We start from the raw sequence: 21,397 nt of genomic DNA, 5'->3' as shown, positions 1-21,397 counted from the left end.
CTGGAGAACAGCTCGGCTGAGGAGCTGATGGAATATTTTAAGGTCTCAGAATATTCCATCAATGACATCTCCTTCAAGGGTCCGTCCAACTGGATCCCTTTCAAGGAGATGTTTTACAACGACGATTTCTTGGTCGCGGCCGGTTTGAGGTCGGTCGCGGATAGAGGTATACCCTTCGATAAACTCTAAGTAAACCCTTCGTCCTAAGTTTGAGAATTTCACCATGCTTTCTTTTCTTATGCAGATTCGACCAAGGCGAAACTAAGAAAGTCTTGGAAGGGAGATATGAGTGCGTCCAAGTTCACCGGATCCCTCTGGAAAGAGTTCAGCAAGACTGGTGCTGAAAAAAAAAACAGATACGCTGGTACAATTTCTTTTTCTCTTTTTTTTTTGGACGAATTACCTTTTCGAAGAAACAGAACGTCCTAGATGCCTTAGGATGAGCTCCTGCTTCAAGGAACAGAACGTCCTATACTATCTTTTGACGGTTTCATTCTGCCAAAGGCGGACCGTCCTAGATGCCTTAGGACGAGCTCCTGCTTCAAGGAGCAAAGCGTCCTAGACTATCTTTGGACGGTTTCCTTCTGCCAAAGGCAGGCCGTCCTACGTTTCTTTTTTGGACGAGCTTCTTCGCCAACTTCCTTGAACTTGCCTCAGTTTCTTTTTTTTTTTCTGGACGGGCGCCTCCTTTAAGCGTGCCCCGTCTAAGAGAAATAAAATATCCCTTGCCTCTTTCCTTATTAACTTTGCTTTGTGTTTCAGAAAAATGCCCCAACGTCCAAAGCGTTGGCGGATAAAGCGACATCTAAGAAGGCCAGCCGCAACTGGCGACGCTCCTCCACCCAAAAAGTCCAAAGGCTTCATGGCGAAGAAGAAGAAGCCTTCTCGGCTGATTCCCAAAGCCGAGATTGTCATCCCGACCGAGGATGATCCTCCAGTCGTTGAGGAGAGGGGTTTGGTTACCTACACCGGCCCTATCGATCAATCTGAGCAACCTGAGAGTTGCTCCAGTGGACGGATCCGAGGTTAAACCTTCTCATCTGGACCCGGCTTTGGACGGGTCTGCCTTCACTGGACCAGTCGCCAAACTGGTAGGGCATATGCCGGCGGCTTTTAGGACGCCTCCCGTTCTTCTGGTGAGTCTTATTACTACTCAAATATAGTTAGAACACTGCGGGTTGGCGGGCTCCGATGAGTCCGTCCAACAAACAGGCCGTGGTTATTCCAATCAGAAATATTGACGAGTCTAATCTTTCAGATAAAGGGAAGGGCCAGCCCTACGGCTCTCCCATCCTTTCAGACGATGAATCTTCCGCTGCTTTTGGGAAGATGTCATCGGCTGACCGCGAGAAGCTCAAGCTGGAGCTTTTCAAATGCTTCCCTGAACCTTACATCAAGGGGTTGAGGGGAGCATCATCAGGACATGTAGGCTACATGTCTCAACTTGCTGCCGAGCTTTTTTCGACGCTTGTCTTTTATACTTAGAATTTTTTATCTGCTTATACAACCGTCCTAGCACATCGTCTTCTTTTTCCTTTTTTCAGCTCTTTGCTCGCAGCATGATAACTGAGGACTGGGCGAGAGCGCTTAGAAAAGAAAACAAGCAACTCGTCCAGGATGTGACATCAGTCGACCATGCTCAGTATTCTATGGCCAAGCAAGAAGTGCTGCACCAGCAATCCAAGCTGGCTTGGGAAATGTGGTCAGCTGAGCTAGAGTCCCAAAACAAAGCCTACCTCCTTCGGCTGACAGAGCTGTTGGAAGAGAAGGCTGCCTTGGAACGCTCTTTCAAGGACGAGAGAAACTCGGCCATGCTGATGGCCGCGGATTTTTTCAAAGAAAATCTCGTCCTTAGGGTAAAAAACCAAGCCTTAAGAGCCGAAGTCACGGCCACAGTGGAAGCGGCCAAGGAGGCCATGAATACAATCATTGATACCTCGAAGGACTGGGCCGTGCAGGCCTTTGGAATGATGGTCAAGGAGGAGGATATCCCCAGGTATGCTCGCCGGCTAGAATTTCAAGAAAGCCTGCACAGAGCCAACATCAAAGGGGAGGAACCCCCCGTCTTCCAAGAGTCTTCAGAAGACGAAGAAGAAGAAGATGATGTTGAGGCCCAGGACGAAGAGAACAACGTCCCTCCTACCGCTTAGTTTCTTCATTTTCAATTTTGGCCACGGGCCACTTGTAATATATATTTTTTTTTGTACTTTTGCTTTAGATTAGGTTGTAATCTAGTTTTTAGATTAGCTTGTAATCCTTTCTTCTCTCTATGAAAAGTTATTTTTTTCAATCTCCAATGCTTTATACTTTAATGCAAAAGACGCCTTGTTTCATGATTGAATATTTATGCCAAGTACAAAAGCAATTCGTCTTAACATACTTCAGATGATCCCAGCTCCTTTGGCCGAGTGTATTAAGGCATTTATCAATTGCCTAGGCTTTAATGCTCAAGTATGAAAGCAATTCGTCATAACCTACTTCGCCTGAATCATTAGTTCTTTCATAACCTACTTCGTCTGAACCAATAGCTCCTTTCTGGACGAGTAGGAGTCAGGACGTGCAAAAACTTATGAGTTTTAAAACTGCTAAGTTAATAACTAGTTCGGTCTGAATCTGGATAATCATTCGTCATTGGACAAAGGCTTAGTCATCTTTAAATTATGCCCCTATATGCCCCCCTTCTTGGACGAGGAGGTTTTGATAACCTTCCTTTGTTCAAGAAGGAGAAAAGGTCATAATTTCTAAATAACTTGGACGTTTTTATGAGGGTGATTGCAACCCGTCCATCTTTGTTAAATTATGAAATAACTTGTTCCTTTACTAAGGTGTTATTTCTAAGTTTTTTGGCTTTTGGACGGAAGGTAGGATACCTTTACTAAGGCGTCCTAATTCCAGCCGACCTTGTTTAGGAGATGTTTAACTCTTTAAGTAAACAAGCGGCCAATTTTATGTAATTATCCATTTTAGGATGATAACATGTTCAGCCGATCTCCTAATGAAAGGTGTATTTATTTGCTGCTCTGTTGTGTTAGTTAGCTGATAAGTCATATTTATATATAGTTTTTAGGTTCATTTAGGTTGCATTTTAGAGCATTTAGTTTCATATTTAGTTTCATTATTGCATTATATTCTTAAGTTATGTTTTTCTATTTCTATTCGGTATGTTTTCTTGTTTTTGATGAATTTCAGGCATTGAGAACGTATTTGGATTATGATTAATTAAGCTTGAGGATTAGGAGCACTTGGAAGGAAGCTACAATGCATAAGGATCGTCATAGATATTTTAGAGTACGAATTTGAGCGAAAACGAAGCGGAAAATCATTAGAAGAAATGTGAAAAAGGAGTCATGTCTACTCTTCTGATCATAACTTTTGATGTAATTCTTAGAATCGAGTAATTCCAGTATATTTTGAAACTAGACTTGAAGAGCTTTCCAACGATAGGTGGCACGCCCCGAGGAGACTTTTAGTCAAGGAGTTATGCCTTTCGGAAGATTGCACTGATTCTGCTGGAATATGCCACGCGTACGCGCGGATCACTAATCCGCGTATTAATGATTTATTTAAGATTTTCCTTATCTTGTAAATTACTTTCCAAGTCATATTAGGTCATTGAATATTTATTTAGATAGGTTTTCATTCTTTTTCTCTCTCCTCCTCCCTTCTCACGTTATTTTAGGTTTTAGGGTTTAGTTTTTCTCTCTTCTTCTTTTTCTCTCTAGTTTCTAATGTAAACCCTAGTTTTTATGGTTTTTCATTAATTCATGAGTTTTATTAGTTTCTTTTGTTGATTTCTTTTATTATGTTTTTCTTGGTAGATTTAGATTTCATTATTTATTTCATGATAAAGTAGTTTCTTTTATCTATGGTTAAGTTGAACCCTAGTATGATTTAATTCATGATTGTTTCTTTAAATTCTCATATTAATTGTTAATTGTTCTTGCTTAATTGATTGTGCATATGCCAATATTAGATTAGGGATAACTAGTATTGTTATGATTCCATTGTCTTGATCACAACGGGAGTTGGATTTTGACGGATTTGAGTATTTCAATTAAGGACATGAAGTTCTCCACGGGAGTAGGTAGAATGAATTGTTAGGAAGTTAAAGTGCCGTGTTTAATGTCTTTAATTTGCATGATTCCACGGGAGTAGGCTTGAATGCATATTAGAGAAGCCATAGATACTCGGGAGAGGTTTATGGTACTTTATAGGGTGTACTTTTCCTTGTGAACATTTAATTTATTAGTTTGGGGTAGAAATTATTTTGTATTATTTCGTGCTAGTGGGGATACTTAACTGTAGAGTCTTTTATTTTTATATTGATTAGTATAGTTTTCGACGATCATTGATATTAATCTCCTTTAGTCTTACCATTATTTAAGAGCTAATCATAAAGCAACTTTCTCTCTGTGGGATCGACTCTGACTTACCCTACTACATAGTTAGGAGGATTAGTTAGGTTATTTATTTTTGTTAGGTGCGCGACACGCCTACCATTAGCTTTGGATGATAGTATATAACTTAAGCAAATAAATCAAACAGAGAGTCATAGAGAAGTAGAGCTGTATTATATGAATTTTGCTTGACAGAGTCATAGAGAATTTTGTTGTGTTAGAATTTTGTTTCTCCTAACGCTCTTCCTCCAATGTGGGAAGCACAAGCTCCTTCATGCAGCTCTTTTAAAACGTCCAATCCCCTCCTTTCTGCTGATGCACTTAAGAAGAGGCCGGTTGAAGGATTTTGTGTATAGAGTCTCATTCCACAACTCGAACCACTTGTCCCTAACCTTCACGTACTTAGCTTCTAAAGGATCAAGAGGCAACCGACCAGTCTTGTTGAACTCAATAATGGGGCTCATCCACTCATCTTCCCGGCGGAGAATCAGAACCTCCTCGGCATCAATGCTCTTGGCCGCCTTGACCTTCCAGAAGACTGTTCTAGGGACATCTCCTTCAGCCGAACTGGCTAGCTTAGAGAGAGCATCAACCTGATGGTTTTCTGATCTAGGCACTTGATCTAGGACGAATCGTTTCAAAGACTTGATCTCCTCTTTGATCAAGTTCATATATTTACCCATGGATGCCTCCTTACACTCAAAATCCCCGTTCACTTGACTGACCACCAACAGAGAGTCAGTTTTAGCCTCAATCTCCAGGGCCCCAGCCGCTTTGCACATTTTTATGCCGGCTAAGAGAGCTTCATACTCTGCCTCGTTGTTTGAGGCCTGGAATTGGAACTTCATTGCATATTCAAATTTATCCCCTTCAAGTGATTAGAAAATGATTCCAGCCCCACATCCATTCGCATTGGATGATCCGTCCACCATTAGGGTCCAATGCCTCCTTCCCTCTGCTGGGTCTTGGACGCTTTCTACCATAGGCCGGGTAAGCTCTCTAATAAAATCTGCTAGAGCTTGCCCCTTGATTGCCTTTCGAGGCTCGAATGTTAAGTCAAACATATTGAGCTCAACGGCCCATTTCAACATTCGGCCAGATGCGTCCATCTTATGCAGCACTTGCCTCAGTGGCTGATCTGTATCAACAAGAATGCTATGAGTTAGAAAGTAAGGCCTTAACTTCCGGCTGGCCATCAACAGCGTCAGGCCGAACTTCTCAATGGACGAATACCTGCCCTCCGCGTCTTTCAAGACATGGCTAACAAAATAGACGGGTATTTGTACTGAGTCTCTCTCAGCCAAGAGAACAACACTTACCGCGAATGGAGACACTGCCAGGTAAACGTACAGTTTTTCTCCCTCGGCCGGACTGATCAGCCTAGGCAGCTGCCGAAGATGATCCTTAACTTGTTGAAACGCAGCCTCAGCTTCTTCCGTCCATTCAAACTTGGTATTCTTTTTAATGGTTGCAAAGAAATGGTGACATTTGTCCCCTGGTTTTGAAAGAAACCGTCCGAGGGCAACCAAACATCCCGTCAGACGCTGAACTTCTTTGACCTTAGACGACAAGGTCATATTCATGATTGCTTGAATTTTGTCGGGGTTGGCCTCAATCCCTCGCTGATCGACCAAAAACCCCAGAAATTTCCCAGCTACTACGCCGAATAAGCATTTCTGCGGATTGAGCTTTAATTTGTACTTCCTCAAAGTGAGGAAAGTTTCTCTTAAATCATCCAGATGATCCTTTTCTTCTCGACTCTTGACAATCATATCGTCGATATAAGCTTCCATATTTCTCCCAAGTTGTGGCTGAAACACATCGTTGATAAGCCTTTGAAAGGTGGTCGGCGCATTTCTCAGGCCAAAGGGCATCCGGAGCATGCCATACAACCCTTTCTCTGTGATGAAGGAGGCCTTATCTTGGTCGTCTAGCCACATGGGAATCTGGTGGAAGCCTGAGTAAGCGTCCATGAAACTCAGTAGTGCATGACCTGCTGTAGAAACAACCAGCCGATCAATCTTGGACAACGGAAAGCTGTCCTTAGGACAAGCCTTGTTTAAATCCGTGTAATCAACGCACATCCTCCATGTGCCATTCGGCTTTGGAACCATCACAACATTTGCTACCCAATCTGGATAATAAGTTTCACGGATAAACTTAGATTTGAGCAGCTTTTGAACCTCTTGGTCAACGGCCTGATTCCTGGCCGGTCCAAGATGCCTCTTCTTCTGCCGGATGGGCTTCTGCCCCGGCTCAATATTTAGCCTATGCACCGCCACCTCAGGATCTATCCTAGGCATTTCCTCTACGGTATAGGCGGAAACATCTTCAAATTCTCTTAGCAGCTTGATCAAGGCGTCCTTGATCTTAGAATTCAGGATGGACCCAATCTTCAATGTCCTTTCTGGACGATCTGGTCTTAAACAGATTTCTACCGGACTTTCTATCGGCTCCGGACGTTCTTGTCCCAGGATTATTGCCATAACCTCCTCAGATGAATTCTTTTCTCTTTAATAGCCAAACACTTTCTTTTCTTGCTAGGCAAGAGCATTGACGGCTTGCTCTCAGGAAGAAGTAGCACTTGAACCTTCTCCACCTCTTGCTTTAGCTCAACAATCTGACCCTTTACCTTCTCGGCTGAGTCATGTTCCCGGACCTTTGGATGCTCTGCCTTTTCTTTCCATGATGATGGTTTGAGAGTGGTAAGGTAGCATTCTCTAGCAGCTTGCTGATCTCCATAGAGAGACCCAATCTTCCCCCCATCACACTCAAACTTCATTAGCATTAAGTGGGTCAGAATAACAGCCTTGATGTGATTTAAGGTAGGTCGTCCATGAATGACATTATAAGCGGTCAAGTATCGTACTACCAAAAATTTCACAAAAAGCGCCCGGGCAGCATCTTTCTCCCCAACCCTGATGGGTAGAGTGACGGTCCGTATGGGATGGATGATCCCTCCGCCGAAACCGATTATAGGGTGATTTACAGAGACCAAGTCATTCTTATCAAACTTCAAACGAGACAAACAATCAGCACTGATTATCAGTAGAGCTTCCGGTATCAATCAGAATTCGCCTAACCCTGAGGTTGGCAATCTTCATTTTCGCAACTAGGGGGTCATCATGCGGCGTCCTTATCTTACCTTGGTCCAGGTCGCTGACTACTATTTTGGGGAAAGGATCAGACTCGGCCTGGTTAGTGAGCATAACTTGACTAAGTTCCCTTAAATAGTTTTTGTGGCCGCGATTTGTTGGACCTCCTCCCTTTCGGGCCAAGTCTTCTAATGCTCTATTCAAGTGCTTGCATTCATTGGTATCATGTCCACAATCCTTGTGGAAATGAGAATACTTGCTTTTGTCTCTATTACGGTAGGGCGTCTTCATTTCGGCCGGCGCGTTAAGCTCATGTTGATCTTTAATTTCCATAAGAATGGAATACTGATCTTTGTTGAACTCTATAGGTTCAACTGAGGCCGCCGGCTCAGACCGCCTTGGTGATCAAAGAAGTCATTGCCCAGGTTTCAGCTTTTTTGGGCGGATTCTTTTTTGGCTGAATAACCTCTTCTACCTTCTTTACCTCCGGGTGTTTTGCCTCAGCACAAACCTCCGTGGCATGAATGAATGTTTTTGCTTCCTTCAAAGCTTCCGTCAATGTGGTGATTTTCTTCTTGACCAAATCAAACTTAAAGCTTCCTGGTCTTAAACCTCTGATGAAGGCGTCAAACGCCACTCCCGCATTCAGATCCTGGATTTGCAATGCTTCTAGGTTGAATCTCTTCACATAACCTCTCAATGCCTCTTTACGACCCTGAACCACCTTACCCAAGTGCATGCTTGTTTTTTGTTCTTGACGATTAGCCACAAAGTGACTAGTGAACAGGATACTGAGCTCAGTGAAATTGTTCATTTTTGCAGTTTGTCACGACACCCAATGTCTTAAGAGATTCCCTCCCAAGAATGAGAGGAGTCTCCGGATCTTACCATATCCATTACTACAAAATCGCGCCCAACTGGTATTAGTACATCCTCCAACTCACTATGTGGCACTCTCACAGTTTGACCCGCTAATTGAATAGTATTTCGTGTAGGAGGAAGAGGAAGATTTAGGTGCTTAGCTATGGATAGAGGCATCAAACTTACATATGCTCCTAAATCGGCCAACACTCCTTTAGGTTCCAAGTCACCTATCTTCACCAGTAAGGTGAAGCTTCCGGGGTCTCTTTGCTTCTTAGGCATGGCACATTGCACTAGAGCACTTGCTTGGTATGGCAAGGTGATGAGCTCATCTTCTAGTTTCCTTTTATTGGAGAGGACTTGCTTCAAAAACTTAGCATAAGCCGACATATGAGACATTGCTTCAAGGAAAGAAATGTTGATTTGAAGGCCTTTTTATTCACTAGTAGAAAAAGGTCAATTTGCGTTGCCCCATTTGCGTCGCACAAACACAGAAACGACGCAAAGATACCATTTGCGTCGCATGCAACAATGAATCGACGCACAAGACGAACGATATGTGTCGTATGTAATTAAGGTGCGATGCAAATCATCTATGTGCGTCGCATGAAGCCCATACTGCGACGCACATAACAAAGTAATCTGCGTCGGACCCCTTGGCCCATCCGACGCAGATCAGCCCAAAAACTCTTAAACACTCCTCACACTAGAACGGAGCCTCATTCTCTCAAACCCTAAAACTCCCTCTTCCTCTCGCGTCTCTCTCCTCACACTAGAACAACCTCATTCTCTCAAACCCTAAAAATCCCTCTTCCTCTCGCGTGCGTCTCTCTCCTCACACTAAAACGACGTCTCTCTCTTCACCCTCAAACTCTCTCTCCGACGACTTCTGAACAACAACGACGAGCTTTTCCTTTTCCGCGCCCATCAACATTTTTGTCGCAGCCACTTTGAACAACAACGCACTCTAAACAACAACGACGAACATTTTTCTCTCACTTTTACTGGTTCGTTTTTTTTTTCAATTTTTCAATCTACAATTTCGGTTTTTCGTTTTTTCATTTTTTCATGTTTTCAGATCTACAATTTTTTCCTTCGTTTTTTCATTTTTACATTGTTTAGATGTAATTTTTTCATTGTCTTCGAGTTTTACACATCTGAAATTATTTTCTTCTGTTTTTTTACTTTTTGAATCTGATTTTTTATTAATTTTTTTTTGTTACTTTCATTTGCAGATCTGTTTTTAGAGATCACTAGAAGTTTTCTTCGTCGGACTACTATAGTACAAGGTCGGAAGTATTTAGAGATATGTTTTTAGAGATCTCTGGAAGTTTTTTTGTGTTCGAGTTGTAAATTATAGAATCTTGGTGGTTGAATGTTTTGTGTTGGAGTCGTAAATTATAAAATTATTGATTTTTTTTTGTATATTTTGTTGTGTTCTATTCTATTTCGATTTTAGTTGGTATTTTTCTCTCAATCTTCTACTGTTCGAGTTCGAGAATTGTATGTGCAGTATAACCTACTTCCAAAAATAATTTTTTTTTATTAAAATAGTAATTTGCGTCGCACATATCCCGAGGTGCGACGCAAATCACTAATGTGCGTCCCACTCTAGGCAATGTGCGACGCACATTACCCTCACATTACTCTGAATTGGGCTGGGATAGCCATCTGCGTCGCACCGTATACAAGGTACGACGCAAAGAGGTGAAAATGTGCGTCGGATCTGCATTCGACGCAGACCATTGATACGCGATTTGCGTCGAGGGCTGTGGCGTCGGACCCATGTCCGACGCAAATAGGTGCCTCACATCCGACGCAAATCGCCTATTCTGTACTAGTGATTACATTGAGGAACTTGGAGAACTTTTCACTCAATTTCCTCTCCACCAATCTGTGAGGGTATGGAACCGATGGCACATAAGTCTTGGTTGGTGAAGATGATGGCAATGGAGTCTTATCACTAACTTGGACTTGTAGCTCATCTCTTTCCACAGTCTCTTGTTTCTCACCTTCCTCAACTTCATCTTCTTTCTCAACAACCTCAACTTCTTCTTCTGTCTCTAACTCCTCATAACTTGTACCCGATCTCAAATGGATGGCTTTGGCTTGATGGAAGTTGGGGTTAGGGATAGGTTAGCTCGAAAGTTGATTTGTGGGAGTATAAGGGTTTTTCTCAACTACTTGGACAATTTGGGTTTCAAGCATTTTATTATGGGCTTGTAGCTCTGGAAACTTTTGCTCATTATTTTGGAGAATTTGGTTCATGGATTGGAGTTGTTGAAGAATTTGGAGAAAGGTAGGATCGGGATATGGAATGGGTTCGGGATTTTGTTTAGAAAATGAAGGATTAGAGGGAGATTTTTGGGTATTGGCTCTTTGATGTGGAGCTTAGTAATTGTTGGACCCATGTGGAGGATGAACCACCTTGATTATAATTTTGGTTATACCCTTTCACATACCCTTGGTGTTAAGCTTGGTTTTACCCTTTGTGGAGGTTGGTTGAAGCCTTGGGTGTAGTTTTGTTGAAATTGTTTCCAACTCCCTTATTGATTGCTTCTATACCATTGGTTCCCTTAATAACCATCTCCTCTAGAGTTTATCGCTGCCACATGCTCCGAATGGGTACCTCCACAATAAGAAGTATCATGGTTAGTACCACCACAAATATCACAAAAAAAAAGAATTTACCTGTGAAAGATTAGATGAGGCGAGATTGATCTTTGAGAGCTTCTTGTCAAGTTGGTCCATCTTACCTTCAATTTGATCCATGGGATCTAATTCAAACTTCACACTCTTCTTAGGTTGAGCACCTCTTCGTCGTCCACCCCATGAATAATTGTTGATCACTTCCACAATAGTGGACTCAAGTTGACCTTGCGAGATCTTAGAATGTTGACCTCCCGCTCCAGTATCAAGGTTGGCACGTGATATAGGTTCAAGGTCATCATAGCAAAACCGCATGAGGAGGTTTTTGTTAAACTCATGGTGAGGGCATGAACGGATCATCTCCTTGAACCGCTCCCAAGCTTCCACAAATGTCTCATCGTTCTCTTGCTCAAAGGGGGAGATATTCCTCCTTATGTCTGATGTCTCCCACTTCGGGAAGTATTTCTTCAAAAAGGCCGTTGTGACTTCTTCCCATGTAGTGAGGGAATTAGGAGGCAAGCACTTGAGCCATGATTTTGCCTTTTCGGTAAGAGAAGATCAGAACAAATGCATCTTGATATAGTCAGGGGAAACGTCATTTGTTGATATCATAGCACAGATCTCAAGAAACCTGTCAAGATGGTCAAGAGGATCCTCATCCGACCCCCCACAAATTGCTCTGCTTTCACCATCCGTTATGCTGAGGATGAATACTGAAATTTGTAGTGGTGGTGGGGAGTCGAATACCACCTTGAAGAACATAGGAACCCGGATTTCCAAAATCCCTTAAGAGTTATGGATTTGCTTCACCCATTTATGCTTCAACTTCACTTGTTGTACTTGAGACTGGTGAAGATGGCTCGGACCCCAAAGACAAATCTTCCAAATTTTTCGGAAGCTTTGGCAATCGATCAATTTCAGGATCTAAAGGCAAAGTGGGTGAACCGTGAGCTCTTCTTCACATGTAACACAACAAAGCTAAGTAGAGGATTAGCCAATAACAACCACAATCACAAAGAAAATAAAAGAAAAATCAACTAAGCAAGCTAAACTAAAATAAACTTCAACTAATAGCACAATTTTCCCGGCAACGACGCCGTTTTGATAAGAGGTTTTTAGTGTGTCATTAAGACACCAAAAATCACTTTCCAAACAATATTTATAAATCCTAACAAGCAATTACTAATAACGTAACAAAGGCAAGTCAAGGGTCGATCCACAGGGAAAAGGGACTAATTAAAGTCTATCAAGTCTAGGCTACCTAATTGAAGGGTATTTGGGGTTTGAAAATATTTGGTGACAACTATGAATAGCTAATAACAAAAACTAGCAAATAACACGAGTTTAGATATCAAATAGGAAGACACTAGAGTTAAGGTTACTAGAATGAATAAGAATGGACAATGAATGTTAATGCGATTGTGAAGTAACGGAAACGATTATGCAAGGTTTAGTTTTCCTCTAAAATACTCGAGTCCTCTCTTGAATGATCCTTAAGAATAATCAGTTAATCAATCAACTAAATCATCTCTCGAATGGTCTTTACTAAATTGATTAAGAGATTCGATAAATTCGAAAAATCCTTAATAAAGGATCCACTTAGTTTCTACCCAACATCTTGGCCTAGAAATTAAGTTCATTCTTGGGAATGATAAAAGCGTTCAAAATTCGATTTAAGAACATTTGAATTCAAAATACCAAAGCATCAATGTGATTAATATCTATCCTAAGGTCTCAAAACACCAAGATCAATGCATAAACTTCTTTAAAACATCACAATCACATCAACAAAACATTTAAAACCCTAATCCATACTTTCACCCTAACCCTAGATATAGTCAGGGGAGACATCATTTGTTGATATCATAGCACAAATCTCAAGAAACCTGTCAAGATGGTCAAGAGGATCCTCATCCGACCCCCCACAAATTGCTCTGCTTTCACCATCCGTTATACTGAGGATGAATGCCGAAATTTGTAGTGGTGGTGGGGACTCGAATACCACCTTGAAGAACATAGGAACCTGGATTTCCAAAATCTGTTATACTTTCTTTAAAACAAATGCATCTTGATATAGTCAGGGGAGACGTCATTTTTTGATATCATAGCACAGATCTCAAGAAACCTGTCAAGATGATCAAGAGGATCCTCATCCGACCCCCCACAAATTGCTCTGCTTTCACCATCCGTTATACTGAGGATGAATGCTGAAATTTGTAGTGGTGGTGGGGAGTCGAATACCACCTTGAAGAACATAGGAACCCGAATTTCCAAAATCCCAAAGAGTTGTGGATTTGCTTCACCCATTTCTGCTTCAACTTCACTTGTTCTTGAGACTGGTGAAGATGGCTCGGAACCCAAAGACAAACCTTCCAAATTTTTCGGAAGCATTCACAATGTACGATCAATTTCAGGATCTAAAGGCAAAGTGGGTGAACCGTGAGCTCTTCTTCACATGTAACACAACAAAGCTAAGTAGAGGATTAGCAAATAACAACCACAATCACAAAGAAAATAAAAGAAAAATCAACTAAGCAAGCTAAACTAAAATAAACTTCAACTAATAGCACAATTTTCCCGGCAACGGCGCCATTTTGATAAGAGGTTTTAGTGTGTCATTAAGACACCAAAAATCACTTTCCAAACAATATTTATAAATCCTAACAAGCAATTACTAAGAACGTAGCAAAGGCAAGTCAAGGGTCGATCCACAGGGAAAAGGGACTAATTAAAGTCTATCAAGTCTAGGCTACCTAATTGAAGGGTATTTGGGGTTTGAAAATATTTGGTGACAACTATGACTAGCAAATAACAAAAACTAGCAAATAACACGAGTTTAGATATCAAATAGGAAGACACTAGAGTTAAGGTTACTAGTATGAATAAGAATGGACAATGAATGTTAATGCGATTGTGAAGTAACGGAGACGATTATGCAAGGTTTAGTTTTCCTCTAAAATACTCGAGTCCTCTCTTGAATGGTCCTTAAGAATAATCACTAGCCGGTCAGTTCAACTTAAAACGAGCATACTTTTTCGTTTTATATCCAAATCAAGCTTATGACCAGTCGTTGGAAAGATATCGAAACGAGCTTTCATATCCAAGTAGAATTACCTTCATCCGATTCGTGGTTTGAAAGTTATGTCCATTTGAAGTTATCTGTTCAAGATTCTATTGTGCAATGTGCTCCTTTGTGCGAGCGGGGAATGGTGCAAGCGCACCATTTATAAATGTGTGTTTTGTTCTCATTGCTGCTTTTTCCAACTCTAAAAATAGTAGCCATCATAGTAGTTTCACCTATATCAAGAATATGGCAAAACAAGGTGAAAGCAAATGTACTAGAAATTCGGTCAAAAATGACTGAAAATCTAGCAAAATGTCACTATGATCAAGTGAATGAAATAGAATGGGAAAGGGAGAAGAAAAAGGGAAGAAAGGGGGGAAAGATGATCAAAATTAGCTAAAAGGAGTCCATAAAGTGCGTTTGAAATGCACTTATCAATGCTTTTTAGTCGTCGTCCGCCCGATGAAGATTATTTCTGCCCTTACATTGAAGTCTTATTTAAGGAAAGGATACCCTTTTCATGATACTAGTAAGGAAAGACCACAACTCGGAGATGTCCCAGTTGTGAATGAGTATCAAGATGTGTTTCTAGATGATATTCTTAATATGCCTTCAAAGCGTGATGTGGAGTTCAACATCGATTCGGTACCTGGAACGGGACCTATATCTAAGCCACCTTATCGGATGGCGCTTGCTGAGATGAGAGAACTGAAAACTCAATTAGAAGAGTTGCTAGATAAAGGCTATATTCGGCCTAGTGTATCCCCTTGGGGTGCGCCAGTTCTTTTCGTAAAGAAGAAGGATGGTACCCTATGATTATGCATTGACTACAAAGAACTCAATAACATCACTGTGAAAAACAAGTATCCATTGCCAAGGATAGATGACTTGTTTGATCAGTTGGCTGGTGCAGGTTTATTCTCTCAGATCGACTTGAGATCAGGTTACCATCAGCTTCTGTTGCAGATAAAATATCCCAAAGAAGCTTTCCGTACCGTTATGGACACTATGAGTTTACATTATGCCCTTTGGCTTGACTAATGCTCCAGCGGTGTTTCATGGTTAATGAACAGGGTATTCAGAGCTTATTTGGATAATTTGTTGTTGTGTATTGATGATATATTGATTTATTCAAAGAATGCGAGTGAACATGAAGAGCACCTCCGTGCTTTTTGCAAATACTGAGAGAAAATCACTTGTATGCAAATTCTCCAAATGTGAATTCTGGCTCGAGAAAGTGGCTTTTCTGGGTCATATTATTTCTAAGGAGGGTGTTTCAGTTGATCCATCTAAAATTCAAGTGGTTTCTGAATGGTCTAGTCCGAAGAATGTGACTGAAATTCGCAGCTTCCTTGGTCTAGCCGGCTATTATGGAGATTCGTGAAAGATTTTTCAACAATAGCTCTCCCATTGACGAGTTTGATGAAGAAGTGCACCAAGTATGAATGGAATGATGATTGTGAGAAGGCTTTTCAGACGTTGAAGGAGCGTCTTACTACAGCTCCAGTCTTAACTTTACCTAATGGGGATCAAGACTACGAGGTGTATACAGATGCTTCGAGAAATGGCCTTGGATGTGTGCTTATGCAAAAAAGGAAAGTGGAGGCTTATGCGTCTAGACAATTAAAAGTTCATGAGACGAACTACCCCACACATGATCTTGAATTAGCCGCAAAGTCTTTGCTCTTAAAATTTGGCGTCACTATTTGCTTGGTACTTCATTCAAAATATACTCTGATCATAAAAGCCTCAAGTATATCTTCACACAAGAGTTGAATATGAGAAAGAAGATGGTTAGAGCTGATTAAGGATTACGATATGGAGATTCAATACCATGAAGGCGCAATGTTGTTGTTGATGCCTTAGCAGGAAATCTTCTCACTCATTGCACAGACCTTTCGAGAAGGTTACTTAGAGATGAATTTCAGAATTTTGGTGTCGAACTTGTCCGAGTTGGGCACAGCTTAACTCCCTTACATTGCAACCAGATGTGTACGATGAGATTAAGGAGAACCAAGCTATGATGCACTTCTGAAGAAAAAGATGGGAGAGGTTCAAGATACTGAAGATGCTTATTTAAGATCCATGGATGGAGTCTTCGCTATAAGAGTAGGTGTGTGTTCCTGACATACCTATCTGAATAAAAATCTTAGATGAAGCTCATTTGACTCCATATTCGGTACATCCAGGAGGTGACAAGTTGTATAAAGACCTCAAAATCACCTTTTGGTGGCCTCACATGAAGCAACAGGTCGCCGAGTATGTTTCCAAGTGCTTGACTTGCCAAAAAGTCAAGTTTGAGCACAAGAGACCTCAAGGCGAGATTCAACCTTTGGAGATTCCAGTGTGGAAGTGGGACTCAATTTCTATGGATTTTATCTCTGGACTTCCAAGAACACCTAATGGTAATGACATGATTTGGGTCATTGTGTATGCCCATTTGTACCAATGAAAGACACATGGAAACATCAAAAGCTAGCCGATGCATATAGGAAGAATGTTTTGTGCTTACATGGCGTGCCAAGGGAAATCGTGTCCGATAGAGATAGTAGATTCTTATCTAATTTTTGGTAGAAGCTTCAAGAATCCTTAGGGACAGAGTTGAAAATGAGAACATCTTTCCATCCTACTACTGATGGTCAGACAGAGCGCACAATCCAAGCACTGAAGGACATGTTGAGGGCATGTGTCTTAGAATTTCAGGGCTCGTGGGAAGATAGATTGGACTTGATAGAATTCTCGTATAAATAGCTATCATTCTTCAATAGGAATGCCCCCATATGAAGCCTTATATGGCCGCAAGTGTCTAGTCCTCTTTGTTGGAGTGATATTGGTGAATCTTGTGTTCTTGGCCTGAAATGATCCAAGAAACCTGAGAACAAGTAAAACTATACAACAGAAAATGAAAGCGGCACAAGATAGACAAAAGTTATGCTGATAAATACCGACGACATGCAGAGTTTGAAGTGGTGAGAAAGTACTCTTGAAAGTTTCTCCTATAAAGGGAGTAATGCGATTCGGGATGAAGGGAAGTTAAGCCCAAATTCGCGGTCGTATGAGATCCTAAAAGGATAGGTGAAGTTGCCTATAGATTGGCATTACCTCCAGAGATAGCTCGAGTTCAAACGTTTTCCATATTTCTCAACTTCGTCGTACATTAGTGACCCCTCACATGTACTCACACCTAATGAATTGCAACTAGAAGATAACCTTTCATATGTGTGAGGTCCCTATGAAAATTCTTGATAGTAAAGTTCGAGCAACTCGAATGGAGAAGTTAAACTGGTGAAAGTATTGTGGTCGAACCACAAGACGATGAACTTGTTGGGAATCGAGGATGCGATGCGAGCTCAATATCCCCACCTATTTCAATAGGTACGCTTAAGTTACGAGGACGTAACTTATTTTTAGGGAGGGTGGAATTAGTATGATTTCATTTCAATTATTAGTATTTAAAGATAGTTTTGACTTGTATTAAGTGTTTGATCCTACTTGAAAGTTAATGGCATGTTAAGAGTATGTTAGTGTGATAGTTTATGTGAAAGTTTGATAATATACAATTATTATCTTTCGTACTTTAACAATAGATAGTTGGTTAAACATATAAGGTTAATGAGCTAAAGTTTTGAAAAGTGATAAGATTTTCTCTACGAGTTTAAGAATTGTTTCAAGTTTCGAGGAAGAAACTTATTCTAAGGGGGGTAAATTGTAACACTTCAGTTTTTTAAACAGTTTATTATTTTTTAGTCTATTTAATAATTAAATTCATTTATCTTTAGGAATTGCTTTGTATATAATTTATATGGTTATAGTGGGACAATTTTAGTGAGTAATTTAACAAATAATAGTAATAAAAGGAAATATACTCACATATATGTAAAAAGGGAGGGGGGGGGGGAAGGGAAAAATAAAACAACAAAAGAAAAAGGAAAGGAAAAAAAACAATGATGATCTAACATATACGTTGTTTTCTTCACCACCATTCAACCTATTCACCATCTCCTTCTCTCAAGTTCTTCAACATTCGTCCTTCACCACACAGCCACCACTATTGTTGACGACCCGCAACCACTACCGCCACTAAAAAAAGCGACACCATAGAAGTGGGAGACGCAAGGGGAGAGCAAAAGGGTTGTTGCTGTATTTTGGAGCTTCTAAGGTTCGTATTAGGGGAGTATTTCAAATTATTTTTCATCCCCAATCTTCTCTATTAGTGGGTAAGTTGAATTCCTCGACTAATTTAAGTTTTTCTTTAAAAATTACGAAGTGACGGTTTATGTTTATGAAATTAAATTTGGGATTTTGATTTAATTGTTTGGGTGTGGAATTTGATGAATAGAATGTTTATTTAGGTGTTTATTAGTTAGTTTAGATTAATAGAATGTTAAATAAACTTGTTGTTCAAAGAGAATTGTGGTGTAATTCGTATAAATTATTGTCAGTTTCATAAAATGCAGTTTTAATTAGTTTATGAGCATTTTTAGAAAAAATATCATTTCATAAATGTTATTCGTATTGAAATTTTATCCAAGATAGGATCAAGAAACACTTAATTTGGATCTCGAATGAGGAAGTTATGTCCATTTTAAGTATTTGCTGAAATTGATAAAAAGTATAGTTAGTTTCGAGTGTTTTAAGTTTCAATGTTTTCTTATGAATGTTTTTCTAAAGGATTTTCTAGTGTCTTAATGTATAATAGGAATATTAATAGTGATTTAATATAAAATAAGGGAGATTTAGTATTGTTGGTAGTAATTACTTTGGTACTCAAAGGTAAATGACGCTTTAAGTAAATAAGTTATGAGAATAAGTTATACTTACTTTGATATTAAAAAATAGGGAGTTGATGTTTCATAAAACTAAAGTTAATAAAAACTCCTTAACTATTTTAGCCAAAACTATTAATATTGATTAAGTACATGTATGTTTATATTGTAGATCGCGGTTTCATTGAGGAGTTGTATTGACTAAGCTAGTTGGTTTGCTATAGTTTAAAAGGTAAGATTCCTTACTCAAATCTTTAATAATATCGAGAAAGATCTACAAAAGATAAGATTTCGACTAAAATTTTCATAGTTTGAGAAAAGATTATAAAGGTATGTATTTCTTTTGAGTTGAGATTGGTTTGAATAGGAGTATGTTCCTCCTAATACAAACAGTTTGTTTTCAAACCATGAATTACAGAATAGTTACAGAAAAAGATTTATGGATAGATTTATATTTTTAAAATGGTTGGGATTGCCATTGTGGTGTCTCAAGGAATCGGAACCTTGCCGGGATCATCTCGACATTATAAAATAGTTGGGGGTACGTTGATCAGTACCTCAGACTTAGATCTTGTGCTACGGTTTGACCATTTGTGGGGTGTGCACACTAGGGGTCTTTGTCTAATAGTTATCCAGAGGGCCTAGCTAGCCAATGTGAAATAAAGTTCGTTCTATTCCATAGATTTATGATTCTAAGATTTTGAAAGGAATTGTTTTGGCAAAGAAAAAAGAAGAGTATTTGGTTTGGAAGAGAAATGAAGAAAAATATTTTATAATGCATCCTACCTACATATGTATTTGGCTTTACAGTATTGAATCTTGCTAAGCCTGTTTGGTTGATACTACTTGCCTGATATATGCAGGTACATGAAGGCTTAGAGTCGGGGTGTGGGCGGAGAGCAACGTCAACTAATTTTACGTTAGTATAGTTATAATAGTTCTGTTTTGGTGCATTTCTTATAAATAATTCATATTTTGATACTTAGGGTTGTAAATATTAATCCACCTAAATTTTTATTCAGTTAGATTGTAATAGTTTAAATTAAGCTTTAATTTAGTTTTGGTACAAGAAGTTCTTCCTTAGCGATTATTCTCGTAATAATCGTGAAATAACATGTTTGGATTTCGAGTAAGATTTAGGTGGATTAATATTTACAACCCTAAGTCTCAAAATATGGATTATATATAAGAAATGCACCAAAACAGAACTATTATAATTATATTTACGTAAAATTAGTGGACGTTGCTCTCCGCCCACACCCCAACTCTAAGCCTTCATGTACCTGTTGCATATATCAGGCAAGTAGTATCAACCAAACATGCTAAGCAAGATTCAATACTGTAAAGCCAAATACATATATAGGTAGGATGCATCAATTATATCCGACAAATCATTTACTTTTGCAACCACAACACTAAATAAAAACATTATAAAATATTTTTCTTCATTTCTCTTCCAAACCAAATACTCTTCTATTTTCTTTGCTAAAACAATTCCTTTCAGATCTTAGAATCATAAATCTATGGAATAGAACGAATATTATTTTCCATTGGCTAGCTAGGTCCTCCGGATAACTATTAGACAAAGACCCCCTAGTGTGCACACCCCACAAACGGTTAAACCGTAGCATAAGATCTAAGTTTGAGGTACTAATCAACGTACCCCCAACTATTTTGTAATGTCGAGACGATCCCGACAAGGTTCCAATTCCTTGAGACACCATAAAGGCAATCCCAACCATTTTAAAAATATAAAGCTATCCATAAATCTTTTTCTGTAACTATTCTGTAATTCATGGTTTGAAAATAAACTGTCTATATTAGGAAGAACATCCTCCTATTCAAACCAACCTCAACTCAAAAGAGATACATACCTTTATAATAGTTTCTCAAACTATGAAAATTTTAGTCGAAATCTTATCTTTTGTAGATATTTCTCATAACTATTAAAGATTTGAGTAAGGAATCTTACCTTTTAAACTATAGCAAACCAACTAGCTCAGTCAATACAGTTCCTCAATGAAACCGGGATCTACAATATAAACATACATGTACTTAATAAAATATTAATAGATTTGGCTAAAATTGTTAATGAGTTTTTATTAACTTTAGTTTTATAAAACATCGACCCTTTTTTTTTTAATATTAAAGTAAATATAACTAATTCTCATGACTTATTTACTTAAACTGTCATTTACCTTTGATTACCAAAGTAATTAATACTAATAATACTAAAATCTCCCTTAGTTTATATTAAATCAATATTTAATATTCCTATTATACATTTAGACTCTCAAAAATCCTTTAGAAAAACATTCATAAGAAAACATTGAAACTTAAAACACTCGAAACTAACTATACTTTTTATCAATTTCAGCAAAAATTTAAAATGGACATAACTTCCTCATTCGAGATCCAAATCAAGCGTTTCTTGAGTCTATCTTAGATAAAATTTCAATACGAACAGCTTTTGTGAAATGTTATGTTTGCTAAAAGTACCCAGAAACTTCCTAAAACTGCATTTTACAAATTTGACAGTAATTTATACGAATTACACTACAATTC

General features: G+C 39.2%; 1 protein-coding gene and 1 non-coding gene across 2 annotated transcripts; one reads left to right on the top strand and one right to left on the bottom strand.

Moving 5' to 3' along the window:
* Positions 1–8,335: 8,335 nt before the first annotated feature.
* On the bottom strand, positions 8,336–8,752 carry LOC125493443 (uncharacterized). Its single transcript, XM_048636819.1, has one exon. It carries the CDS (start codon positions 8,750–8,752, stop codon positions 8,336–8,338), a length of 417 nt encoding a protein of 138 aa, XP_048492776.1.
* A 2,581-nt stretch (positions 8,753–11,333) lies between these two features.
* LOC125494605 (small nucleolar RNA R71) lies at positions 11,334–11,440 on the top strand. Its single transcript, XR_007270844.1, has one exon. It is a non-coding gene; the product is annotated as a small nucleolar RNA R71 (small nucleolar RNA).
* Positions 11,441–21,397: the final 9,957 nt, after the last annotated feature.

This window comes from Beta vulgaris, chromosome 1, assembly GCF_026745355.1.
Source record: "Beta vulgaris subsp. vulgaris cultivar EL10 chromosome 1, EL10.2, whole genome shotgun sequence".
NCBI classification, from domain to species: Eukaryota; Viridiplantae; Streptophyta; class Magnoliopsida; order Caryophyllales; family Amaranthaceae; genus Beta; species Beta vulgaris.
This window is presented reverse-complemented; position numbering and strand designations above follow the sequence as displayed.

Coding starts and splice junctions, on each gene's coding strand:
- LOC125493443 (XM_048636819.1), bottom strand. CDS start 8,752: ATGTCTCATATGTCGGCTTATGCTAAGTTTTTGAAGCAAGTCCTCTCC.